Raw genomic sequence first — 13582 nt, 5'->3', positions numbered from 1 at the left:
GAGGAAGAGGGGGGGGGGGGGGAGCATTGCCATATTGTGCACAGCATACATGCACATTATAGCAGATATATCTCTTAGTCTCCAGCACTGATGGATACATCGTCCCTCTCACCACTAAAGCGATCTTCTCTGTCACTTCTTCTGGGTCTGGTGTTTTTTCTCTTTGGCTATTGAGTGACCACTGAAGATATAACTCGTTTGCATGCATGCTGGGTTTACATTGCCTTGGCACCCAGCTCCGTTCTCAGCAGGAATTAGTCAGGAGTGTACACTGTACTGAGCATGCACCAAGAGCAGTCTCTTCCACCTAAAAACTCTGCCCCCTGCTAGTTTTATGCCCCAAAGTTTTATGGTTTAGTTTTACTATTAATCAGCCCCTCAGCTTCATGCTCCACATTCAATTAGGTTTTACCATCTCATTGTTTATCATATATTTACACATTCCCATCTATATATACATAGAATTTTTACACATTTAAAGCTGTCCCAGTCTGTCAGCTGGTCCATGAGGGCCTCTTCCCAACATGTAATGATTTATTGTGGATGCACTGATAACGGTTTTTCGGTATTAAGAACGAGTACCGATTTTAATATTTCGGTACTCACCGATACCAGTACTTGCGCTGGCATGGAGCTGGCTTCCCGGGCAATCAAGAAGCCAGCTCCAAGCTGTTTGGGCGGCTCCATGCTGATTGTCCGGGAAGCCGGATTCCCAGCCAATCAATATGGAGCCAGCTTCCCAGCCAATATAGGAAGCTTACCCACTGCCCGGCTTACTGATTTGCCGGAAAGCCACCTCCATGCTGGTTGGCTGAGAAGCCGGCTCCAGGTCCCCTTGCGGCAGTGCTGGTCAGAGGAAATCTTCCATTGACCAAAAGTTCCTATATCATGGGTAGGTATGGGAGCATTTGGGCGAGTAGACGTACTCTCCCAAATACTTGGTAGCCGCATCCCTAATTACATGGATCAGAAATGAAAGGTGTTCTCACCGTGGAGTGTGCTGTGGTGCAGAGCTGCCAGGTGGGACACTGGGGGTAAAATAATCTGGGGGTTTGTCCCGTTCCTTCTCAAGCTTTCCACTTGTCACCTTAGGGCCAAGCAGTGGTAACATTAGTTCTGTATCCAAGTGTCGCTTCAGCTCTTTTTTTTTCTTAAACACCCTGTAAAGGAAAGAAACACATTTGCAACAGGGCATTAAAGCCACACACCAGACACAATTCTAAATACACAGATAAAATACATACAAATGGAACCATTTCACCTATCAATGTATCTGTAATACATTGTACTACAATGTAATCCTGAGATTTACACAACTCGGCCCTATCTGGCAGGGCAGTAGACCTGAAATTCTCAGCACAGTTACAGGTCTTCCCCAGCTTGTGACTGGACTTGTGAAAGGAGAAACTGCAGACTGATGAGCTCACCTCTAATCTCTCCTCCTTCCAGAATGTCCCTTGCTAGCACATGAGCACTGCAGTACAACTGATTGGCTCCTTTGCTGCTTCTTCTCTCAGTCTGTGCTTTGCTGCAAGATGCTAATACCAGGTCAACGTCAGCTACTTACACTGCTCATGATGTATTATATTTATTTATTTTATATCTCCAGATTTACATCACAAAATGAAGTATGTAGAAGCACAGCAAACCACACCAACTACATTTTGTCTAAGGCTGGGTTCACACCATTTTCCAGACCAGATCTGGACCAGAACTGGAACGCAGTGCATCATGTTTTTGCTACGTTTTTAACATAATTTTGCTGCGTTCTGGAGCCTTTTTTTAGCTTAAAATGGGCTTTCAGGTGCAGTCCATTGCATTCCAGTGCATCCCAGACTAGACAAAATGAGACATGCAGTATTTATCTGGTCTGGAACGGACTGCGCTGGTGTGAACAGAGGCCAGAAATAGCATAGGGATACATTAGGATGCCTTTTGGGTCCGGAAACAATCTGGTCTGGTCTGAAGATGATCTGGATGTGGTGTGAATGGGCCCTAAAACATGTATCTGACTTAGCTGCAATCCAGGACCCTGACCCAGTGAAAACAAAACTAGAGAATTAACAAACATAAATGAACAGCAGGCGTTATTGTTATTAGGATTCTCACAAATCTTTACAGGTTCATTTAAAATAAAGATTACGGATCACTTCCACGGCAAAGATGAAAGTAAGATCAGCACACTTTCCGTGTTAAAAAATCTATTGCCTATTTATCAATTCCAAACATTTTATTAAGAATGAACGACATACTGCTGACCTGGAGAAGTCTTTCAGGTGGGCTTTGTCTATGAAGTCTCCAACAATCAGCGTCACATTATTGAGCTTTTCTGTCTTCATGTCCTGTGTACGGGGGTAAAAAATAAAATGACGAGGCTTTATAAGTAACATTCTGCTGCATGGAAAAACAATCAACTCTACATTATTTAGCTGTATGCATTACAGGAATCACAACTGGATTAGAGAATACCTGACATGTCAATTGTGTCTAAGCATTACCCTGAAATATGTACCTTTTGTCTTAAATCCCTAAAATTATTATTATTAAATTATTAATCATTATTATTTAATTATGTCAAAATAACAGTGCACTTCCAGGTATGTTGCATTTTTAAATACAATTAAATTAAAATTATTAAATCAAAACAATCTAAAATATAAACAATCAACGTCCCCCCCTCAGCGGGCCGCGGTAAAATTATCAAACGTTGACCAGTCCGCGGCGATAAAAAGGTTGGGGAGCACTGTGTTAAGGGACCTAGCTTCTGACTGCTAGATGTGGAACAAGACTGGCTAATGTCATACTGTGCTGCTCACTGTTCTCCTTGCTGGAGGCTCTGACATGAGAAATCAAAGTTCCGCCTCTGCCAAGATGGCCTCCACACAGACAGACACAATGCAGAACAAGGCATGGTTGAGGAAAGATCGGCTGCAGGGAATACTGGTGGGCACAGCTTCCAGAGTTCATTTCTTTTTTTAACACCACCAGTGCAACTGATAAAAAATAAATAAAAAGGTCTAATTGCGATAAGGGGTGTTTCCGTTGGTTCCTGCTTCACCTGATACAATGCCAACAATAAAACATTAATTAAAAAGTGGGTTTTAAGTATTAAAAAAATAGAGCTAGCCCCACATACTGGCCAACTGTGCAGAAATTGTGGAATTCGGAGCACAAAAAAGTTAAATTTCAATATATTCCTCAATAGACACACAGAATATTAATGCACTAAATGCCTTTGCAAACCTACTTATTACCTTCAAAAAGGAACAGCGACATCCTCACTGTGCTGTACATAGCCTATGCAGAGAGTAGAGCTGTGGGAGAGACCAAGCAGGTCCCACCCACAACAGGCTGCCTTCAGGAAACTACAGGAGGGGGTGGAGACAAGACCAGTCACCCTGCACAAGAATAGAGAGCAGCAGTGACCGGTCTTTATTACAGGCGGGGTGGAGACAAGACCGGTCACCCAGCGCAAGGTGAGAAAGCAGCAATGACCGGTCTTTATTACAGGAGAGGACGGCGACAAGACCAGTCACCCTGCACAAGGAGAGAGCAGCAGTGACCGGTCTTTATTAGAGGAGGGGACGGAAACAAGACCAGTCACCCTGAACAAGGAGAGAGAGCAGCAGTGACCGGTCTTTATTACAGGAGGGTGCGGAGACAAGACCAGTCACCCTGCACATGGAGAGAGAGCAGCAATGATCGGTCTTTATTACAGGAGGGGGCGGAGACAAGACCAGTCACCCTGCACATGGAGAGAGAGCAGCAATGATCGGTCTTTATTACAGGAGGGGGCGGAGACAAGACCAGTCACCCGGCCTATTGAGAGGGAGCAGCAGTGACCGCTCCTTATTACAAGAAGCTCCAAGTCTCACTGGATTACTACACGGATCTGGAAGAAATATACAAAGGACAAAAAAATCCCAGGAAGAATACACATGACTCCTCTATTTAGACAATGCAAACCTTTAGCAAGCACAACAAAAAAACATATGTGTATTTAGCTGTTTGCATGGGCCTTGGTTTCATTCCACAGAAGTAGAGTTCCAATATAATGACCTGAAACTGATAGAGTGCAGAGATAGAAAATAAAACTATGAAATACATCGCACCCCTATATTGCTGTCCTTACCATAATATTCACCAGCAAGGTGATATCCACTTTCAAAGCTTTGCACAGAATCTTTGACTTGCTGTTCCCATATCGCAATGTGTACAGCTCTTTGTTGCTGGCCCAGCCATCTGGAAGTCTCTCTGATTCTTTCTCATCGTCGCCGGCCTGCGGGGGGAAAAAGAATAACATGAAATCATTCCTATTACACACAACAGCAACACAAATTATACAAACTTGTTAAAAACGAAAAATCGGCAGCCTGTAAAAAAGGCCGCAAGCTCGAACTTCCCATTGAGGAAGAGCTACGTCCTCTGGCAGAATCTCCAGCAACTGAAACTTCCGGGAGTGTTGCATGCCAGCATCTTCCACCATGTGCTGTGGTTCCGCCTAAGCGGTACCAGCTGGCAGAAAGAACCACAGTTAGTGCGGGTCAGGGATCAGGGACGCTGTGGCGTTTTAATAGAAGGGCTGCCAGATAGGTGGGCCATATGTTACTTCCAACCTGTAGCGATAGGGTCACTTTAAGAGTCTCCTTTTACAGTCTGCTTTTATTTTATTCAAGTGACAGAGTTGCTCTAAAATGAACTGTCTGAAATGAGGTGACCTCACTGTCTCTAATCAAATGCATGGCCATACTCTCTTAAAACCTGTACGTCACTTTAAATATTTAAACTCTAATTGGAGGACATATTTGATATTTATCCTAAACAGCAGCCATGTTTTCTCTTATAAAATCCTGTTTTGACTTTTTTTTTTACCCTGATCTCCTTCCTGCCTCTTTCGGTCACTTCCCAATTACATGCATTCCAACGTAGACTGACATCATTGCTCTGGACTGGAGTCAGTGGACCATGCCTTCGCAATGCATATCAACATGGCCAATTGTAGTCGTCACCAGTGATGCATGTGACAGGATGACAATGCATGGGCATAACTAGGAGATGGTTGTCACCCAATAACAGGAAGTAACTGAACACGGGCCTTCATGGCAGGATCACCAGGTATTGTTTTAATAAAAGCTTCAGATTTAAAAATATGTTTTATCAACTTTTGAAACTCTAGGGAAAGTTTTTTAATAACTCTTGCAGTGAGGCTACCCCCACACTGCAATGATTGCGTGCTCGCTTTAGTCTAGGGAGGAAAATAACAAAGCTTTATTCACCCGATCCTCCTCGCGTCCTGTATACTGTGTATAGAATGTGACGCTGCAGCCGAGGGAGAGGAAGGCTTCAGGGAGCTGACTCTGAGAATCAGTTTACATCTACTTTGAAATTAAAAGCCTTCATAATATCTCCCACCCAGGAATTCCTCCTCTGTGTACCTATCTGATGCCGGTTTCACTCTCACTAGGGACTGGTCTTCTCCATCTACTGAGCTAAGCTCTACTTGTCCACTGTCCCCATGCCCAATAAGACAACAAGGGTGCTCTCAGTTGATTTGAGCAAATCCTAGCGCAGATGAAGGAAAGCCACATCCCAAGTGAAAGCGACATCCTGGGCACACTGAGAAGGTTTTCTGGCTAATAGAGGAAAGCTATAAAAAATGCCTGACAGGTTAAAGGAGAACTATGGGGTCAGGGCTGTTCCCCATAGTTCTCCTAAGGGTCACGGTAGAACACAAGCTAGCGTTCTCCCGTGACCCAAAGCTCAGTATACTGAGACGCCGCAGCCGGAACGGATCCCGACATTGCTGTCGAGATCCACCCAGCTGCGGGATTGACAGCTGGCTCTGCCTATCCAGAGGCAGAGCCAGCTGTGCCCGCCCCCTCCCCGTCCGTTCTGCCAGTCATCGCTGGAGGATCGGACAGGGGAGGAGGGGAATCCCTGCAGGGAGCCGTGCGTGACAGTCACGGCTCTCTGCAGGTTTAGATCGAGAAGTGAACGATGGGTAACGGGAGGACGCTAGTTTGTGGGAAAAACACTGACCCCATAGTTCTCCTTTAATCATAATACAGCAAACAAAAAAATCCCAATATATGCAGACACTCCCTTACTTAAATTTAGGTTATGTTCTGAAATCCTTTACGTAATCCAGGATTTGCATGAGTTAGATTTCCTCGTCTTTGTATTTGGTGACAGCTATATTGGCTTGTCTGGGCATGAAGAAAAAAACCCTACAACTCTGTTTACACACTACAGCCCTCTAGTCTCTCTGCACAGGAACAGCAATCCCTGCAAGACTGTCAGGAACACGGATAACATATCAATGCCTACTCATATGTAATCACACCAGCGGCTGCCTTTTACCGCGGTCTCTGGTATGTGCTGTGAAGTAAACAGCGCCGATGGGTTGTAACCGATGCATTGAACCTTTTACTTTTTCAACTGCACTGTGATGTCCCAAAATGACACTTGTAAGTAGATGGAGAGACCCTCCGCACTCCCCACAGCAGTCCCGGCCAGATAAGAAAAAAGTGGTGCTCGCAGTGATGAATTACCACGGATGGCGCCGTGCAAACACAGGAAAGTCAGCGCAGGGTCCCTTCCTCAAGGCAGAAAGATGCCTTGAGGAAGGGACCCTGCTCGCCCCGAAACGTCGGTTTATTTGGATGTCTGTGACGCTTTCTGTCCAATAAAAGGGACATATTTATCTTTACTACTGAGTGCTGGTGATTTCCTGACTTTCCAAAATGACACTTCACATTTAACGTGCGAATTTCAGCCAGTTCTTGATGAACCTGCCAAAATTTGCACAGTGGGTGCAGCTGTCGGCACCCTTTGCGGCCGGCATCCCTCGATCAGCTGACCGAAGGAGCCTGCCGCAAAATCTTCGTACGAACAGAGTCGGCAACCGATGAGCTGTTTGGCGGCCGCTGTCAGGACACAATGAAGACATCGGGAGATTCCGCGATCAACGATGGTAAGCATTGATGGAGGAATCTGTTTTATGTTTTGTGTTCAGAACGCAGGTTGAACAGTGTATGGCCAGCTTTTCTCACTGCAGCGGGTGTAATGCATTGAACAAGCTGCAGAAAAGGAGAAAAAAAAAGTTCTGCATGCCTACTATTTTGTTCAGTGCATGCCACGGCAGCACAGTGGTTTGAACTGAACTAATAGGACATAAGGCAATTTGGCTTGGCTATCTATCGAGAGCAAGGCAGCCCAGCACAGCTCAATGCATTTGGTTTGAATGGGCTCCAAATGTCATAGTGTGGTTGTCTTAGCTGTACATGAATAATGGGAATGTGTGACACAGCCTCTGGGAATCTCTCAGATGAAATGTGGGGAGGTTGTATAAAGCAAAAGAAGGGTAATCAGTGTAAAACCCAAAGTATTATTATTATTATTACTACATAGTATTTATATAGCGCCAACAGTTTGCGCAGCGCTTTACAATATAAGGAAGACATTACAGTTACAATACAATTCAAGACAAGATGGTAAGGAGGGTCCTGCCCCTGAGGGCTTACAATCTAAAAGAGGAGGGGGGAATGATACATGAGGTAGCTGTGGGAATGAATTATGTGAGAATGTGAAGGTTCAGTGGTTAGGTTGAGGTGGGATAGGCTTCCCTGAAGAGATGAGTCTTTAGGGAACGCCTAAAGGCAGTCAAGGTGGGAGATAGACGGACAGGTTGGGGTAAGGAGTTCCAGAGGATGGGAGAGACTCTAGAGAAGTCCTGGAGGCGAGCATTGGAGGAGGGGACAAGGGAGCTGGAAAGCAGGAGGTCAATGGATGAGCGGAGGGGGACGTTTAGGGTGATACTTTGAGACAAGGTCTGAGATATATCCGGGGGCGGAGTTGTGGATGGCTTTATAGGTGACTGTTAATATTTTGAATTTTATCCTCTGGGCGAGTGGAAGCCAGTGCAGGGATTGGCAGAGAGGGGATGCAGACACTGAGCGGTTGGTAAGGTGAATGAGTCTGGAAGCTGCATTCATGATAGACTGAAGGGGGGAGGACTACATGAAGAGGCGGAATGTACATAGGCAGCAACGGAGGAAACATGAGTAAAGCTGGCCATACACCTTGCAACCTGATTAAACAATCTTCATAAGATCTAAGAACAATTATGTGTTATGAAAGTCTATCTGTCAAGATATAAAAATGAATTGATGGTTTAGGTCCGGGTCCTGCTACACAGTTTCTGTAAATCTAAAGGAGACTGAAAAGAGATTGCACATTAAGAATGCGAGGTGCATAGCCAACCCTAGAGCTGTAAAATGACAATGTTTATCCTTCCAAAACACCAGTCACAGCAGAATTAAAGTGGGATTTGTAAAAAATGCTTACAGGTAATTTTACCATGACAGGAAAGGCTACGTAAGTCTCTTCTGTCATAGATGCTTCTACTGGCCTGCCTGCACTTTTCCTTTATGTCTGTGAACACGGAGCCACACATGTGCAAGCTCAGTATACAGTCTTGGCATGATTCTGTGCTGGGATGAAGTACCTGCGCAGTGCAGTGGCTACCTCCTGCGCAGTGCAGCGGCTACCTCCTGCGCAGTGCAGCGGCTACCTCCAGCGCAGTGCAGCGGCTACCTCCACCGCAGTGCAGCGGCTACCTCCTGCGCAGTGCAGCGGCTACCTCCTGCGCAGTGCAGCGGGTACCTCCAGCGCAGTGCAGCGGGTACCTCCAGCGCAGTGCAGCGGGTACCTCCAGCGCAGTGCAGCGGGTACCTCCTGCGCAGTGCAGCGGTTACATCCTGCGCAGTGCAGCGGTTACATCCTGCGCAATGCAGAAGTTACATCAACCCAGCCAATCAAGGTAACCGTAAACTTAACCTGGAAGACGTTGGATAACAAGGGTAATGCCAGTGACGGAGGGAAGCGCGGATATCGTAGCGCCGGAAAGGATAATCTTGATCTGGAAAGCTGCCATAATATGCAAATATGCCGTGCATACTTTCACATTATGGGAAAAAGCACCTGGTTGGCATTTTACTTTGGCCTTAGTGACTACAGAAAATAAGGGAAAAAAATAAAGACTTAATTTTCTTGTAAAAGATAATTGACGATGACACACAGGGAAAACAAACACTGATGTGTAATAGTGAATCAGTGGAAGAACAAGAATAACAGGTGCAATGCATATGAAGCAATAGAAGGAAACTAACAAGGAGTGAATATAGATACACATTATATATATATATATATCTCTGGAGGTCAGCTCTAATCAGTGTAAAACACAAGCACTTATATCAGTAATCTTTCTACTTGATAGGTGTTATCAAGTAGAAATATTACTGATATAGTTTGCTTAGTCATTGAGTGGCTACAGAATGACAGGTATGTCTCAGTAACACTGTAATAAAATCCTAATGTATCAATGATCATTAACTAATAAATAATCTCTGGCACAATGAGACAAGTATTTATCTTCCAGCATACAGGACTTCTCTGATGACAGATGAAGCCACAACACTGCGCTACTATAAAACAGCTCTGTGCACAGAGGAAGTTGCTGTGTTACCTTTTCGCCTTTCCCCAGGCAGCGGAAGCCTTGGCTGATCAGTTCCCAGTGAATGAAGCAGATTAGGGGGTCCTGAGGCTCGGTGATCTCCGGGGCCGCTAGAGCAAAGAGCAGCTCCAAACCTGGCGACGCCATGATCGGGGAATCCTCCGCACACTACTTCCGGGATCACCGGCCGCACGCACATAATGCAAACAGGAGGAAAAGTTGTTACGTGCAATTCCTCGATTCGGACACTAGATGGCGACGGAGCTCGCAGCACGCCTGCAGGACGGACGGGTGACCACTCCCACTTTGATGCATTTTATTTTTATTAGGCTTTTATATTTGTTCTCACATGATGGAAAAAATAAACAAGTAACACCAGTATGCAAGCCAGGGGTTTAAAGAGCACCCCAGTATACAAGCCAGGGGTTTAAAGAGGAACCCCAGTATGCAAGCCAGGGGTTTAAAGAGGAACCCCAGTATGAAAGCCAGGGGTTTAAAGAGGAACCACAGTATACAAGCCAGGGGTTTAAAGAGGAACCTCAGTATACAAGCTAGGGGTTTAAAGAGGAACCCTAGTATACAAGCCAGGGATTTAAAGAAGAACCTCAGTATGAAATCCAGGGGTTTAAAGAGCAACCCCAGTATGAAATCCAGGGGTTTAAAGAGCACCCCAGTATACGAGCCAGGGGTTTAAAGAGGAACCCCAGTATACAAGCCAGGGGTTTAAAGAGGAACCCCAGTATCCAAGCCAGGGGTTTAAAGAGGAACCCCAGTATCCAAGCCAGGGGTTTAAAGAGGAACCCCAGTATCCAAGCCAGGGGTTTAAAGAGGAACCCCAGTATCCAAGCCAGGGGTTTAAAGAGGAACCCCAGTATCCAAGCCAGGGGTTTAAAGAGGAACCCCAGTATCCAAGCCAGGGGTTTAAAGAGGAACCCCAGTATCCAAGCCAGGGGTTTAAAGAGGAACCCCAGTATCCAAGCCAGGGGTTTAAAGAGGAACCCCAGTATCCAAGCCAGGGGTTTAAAGAGGAACCCCAGTATCCAAGCCAGGGGTTTAAAGAGGAACCCCAGTATCCAAGCCAGGGGTTTAAAGAGGAACCCCAGGATGAAATCCAGGGGTTTATAGAGCACCCCAGTATACAAGCCAGGGGTTTAAAGAGGAACCCCAGTATACAAGCCAGGGGTTTAAAGAGGAACCCCAGTATCCAAGCCAGGGGTTTAAAGAGGAACCTCAGGAACAAGCCAGGGGATTAAAAAGGAACCCCAGTATACAAGCCAGGGGTTTAAAGAGGAACCCCAGTATACAAGCCAGGGGTTTAAAGAGCAACCCCAGTATGAAAGCCAGGGGTTTAAAGAGGAATCCCAGTATGAAAGCCAGGGGTTTAAAGAGGAACCCCAATATACAAGCCAGGGGATTAAAGAGGAACCCCAATATACAAGCCAGGGGATTAAAGAGGAACCCCAGTTTATACCACTACCATGGTGCTTTCTGACTCAATCTGCCTCCCCCCCCCCTCTCCAACCTTGCAAGGTGCTCATGCTTGCATCTTTCATGACAATCTTCCAAATGATGGCTAAAAACAATTCCCCGATTCAGATGGATATCTGAGCCACCAGGCCAGGGACAACGTGGTGCTCTGTGCCAAACGAACTGGTCTCTTCAAAGACAAGACCAACTTCTCCCATGCTGACAGAATATTGCATTGTAGGGGTCTGGAATGAAACTGGGAAGATGGGACTGATCCCAAGGAGGATACCGTCCAAGTCCAAGACTCTTATGTGAGAGTGAAGAGTCTGACAACTCCTGGACTGGAAAGGACAAGTCTTGGATCAAAGAGTTTGAAGTTTCTCCTGATGGAGTAATACTCTGGCCTAAGCTGTGTCTAGTACTAGGCCACGTTTTAAAGTGGTGAACCGCCCCTCCTGATGTCTAGAATCAGATATGTTATGATTGCATGGCAGTTAAATGCTGGGCACACACCTTACAACCATCGTTAGACTTTTGTCTTGCGATGGTTGTAAGGTACTTAAAAAAACGTACAATCTGCCTATCTTGAACAGGCAGATCGCACTTGCGATGATCGCAAGCCGCGCCCCCCTGAGGGGCGGGCTTCCGATGACCGCAATGCCGAACGGGCAGTGTGCACTTGCGCACTCCGGCCCGTCCGGCTTTTATCTTACGAACATGCCACATACCCGCAGAACGTCGTACGATGCTCGGCGGGTTTTTGAACATGTTCGTAAGTTTAAAGTCGTGCGACCTTACAGTAGTAGAGGTCGCACGGCTTCCACACACCTTACGATAATCGTACGATCGCGGGATTTCCCGCGATTATCGTACGATTATCGTAAGGTGTGTGGGCACCCTAAGGCTCATGGTTCGAAACCCAGCACACAGCCACTGTAGGTGGTCAGTATAAACGGGCCGAAGGTCGGAGTTCTATGCAGCTCTCTGCAATACAGGCACATCAGTGGGGAAATGCTTCCACGCAACTGAATGGCAGAAAAGGCATTATGGATCGTCCAGCACCCAGCGAACGATGTCAGCGCTCAGTCCCTCAGGATCAACCCCAGCTCTGGACTTGGAAAGCACTCTGTGGGTAACATATTACCAGAACCGAGTCTGAAAAGTCTCTTACGCAGAACCCAGTACCCGAAGGGCACTTTTGGGATAGCCCTGCAGCATCTAGTCCAGCGGGGTCCAGACACAGCACTTCAATAGCCAGTCTGAGCATGGCCTTGCTAGAACGCGGCAATGGAAAAGACCAGCTCTAGCAGCGATGTAGAAAAAAGTCTTGACAAAAATGATGCTAGCAAGAAAAGAAGAGACGTTCATCCTCCTAGGAGAGTATCATGCCAGTAGTAGAAGGTGGTATCCTGGTAAGGTGTACTTTTTTGGGTTGCTAGTGCAATCTACCTGTAGGTGGCAGTATAACCCAAAGTTTAAAGGAGAAGTGATTTTCACTCAGCCTCATAATCTGAGCTGACCTGTGGCAATGAAGCTGTCACAGGACGGCTCAGTAGATCGGGAAGTGAGCGAACACATACCGGCGTTCGCTCACTTCTCGATCTATCCCTGCAGAGAGCCGTGACTGTCACTCACGGCTCCGTGCAGGGATTCCCCCCCCCCCTCTGATCCTCCAGCGCTGTCTGGCGGGACGGACGGGGGGGGAGGGGGCGGGCACAGCTGGCTCTGCCTCTGGATAGGCAGAGCCAGCTGTCAATCCCGCAGCTGTAGCTTGCGAACTGTAGCTTTGGGTGACGGGAGAACGTTAGTTTGTGTTCTAGCGTGACCCTTAGCAGAACTATGGGGAAAAGCCCTGACCTCATAGTTCTCCTTTAAAGACTTCCTATGTCCTTAAACGGACGAGAAAGAAAAAAGTTTTGATTTCCAGCTGCACAACCTGTAATGACAATAGCTTCTTTTTTTTTTTTTTTAAGGTAGCTCTTACCTGCACTCCACTAACTAGACATGTGCATTCGGATGAAATTCAGTTGATTCAGCACATGCGCGCAGCCATTTTGGAGTATATCTTGGTATACACCAAGATGGTGGCGCCCACATATTCGGGTGCCGCCATCTTGGTGTATACCTAGATATACTCAAATGGCAGCGCGCATGCGCAGAACGCACTGGCATTCTGCAGTTTCTTTGTTCGGATTCGAAGGCTTGATGCCTCCAAATCCAAAACAGCATTAAAATGAGTTTACAATGACAAAACAAATGAAAATTTTTTTCATTTTCATTTGTTTCGTCCGAAACAATTTTTTTTTTGGCCCTTCACATGTCTACCACTAACACAAGCAAAAAGAGAGGGGATTAAACACCCTTTTTTTAAGATCACAAACCAAGCTACCTCACGAGTCCTAATGCCTAGTAACGATCACATGGTCTTTAGCTATCAGAAGCATTGTGGGTGTTTTATCTCATTAGTGACTGCAGGCGAGTTCAATTATCTAAGAGGATTAGCAAAGCACTACAATTCTGCAGCACAAACAAGCAGGGCCTGCATACATACCAATGTAGCTTCCTCATGTACATACTGTATGATTACAAGCTTCACACTGA

At 46.1% G+C, this 13582-nt stretch overlaps 1 protein-coding gene across 1 annotated transcript in view; it reads right to left on the bottom strand.

Annotated features, from left to right (window-relative positions):
- PSMF1 (proteasome inhibitor subunit 1) overlaps positions 1-9731 on the bottom strand; it is a 10956-nt gene extending 1225 nt beyond the window's left edge. The window contains exons 1-4 of the mRNA XM_018556381.1: positions 9527-9731; positions 4133-4279; positions 2260-2342; positions 990-1160 (exon numbers count right to left, since the gene is read on the bottom strand). Coding sequence (XP_018411883.1) covers positions 990-1160; positions 2260-2342; positions 4133-4279; positions 9527-9661 — 536 coding nt within the window. The 5' untranslated portion in view covers positions 9662-9731. The remainder of the gene's footprint in view (positions 1-989; positions 1161-2259; positions 2343-4132; positions 4280-9526) is intronic.
- Between the last annotated feature and the right edge of the window lie 3851 nt (positions 9732-13582).

Source organism: Nanorana parkeri, unplaced genomic scaffold (assembly GCF_000935625.1).
Source record: "Nanorana parkeri isolate BGI_ZX_2015 unplaced genomic scaffold, ASM93562v1 scaffold237, whole genome shotgun sequence".
Classification (NCBI taxonomy): Eukaryota; Metazoa; Chordata; class Amphibia; order Anura; family Dicroglossidae; genus Nanorana; species Nanorana parkeri.
This window is presented reverse-complemented; position numbering and strand designations above follow the sequence as displayed.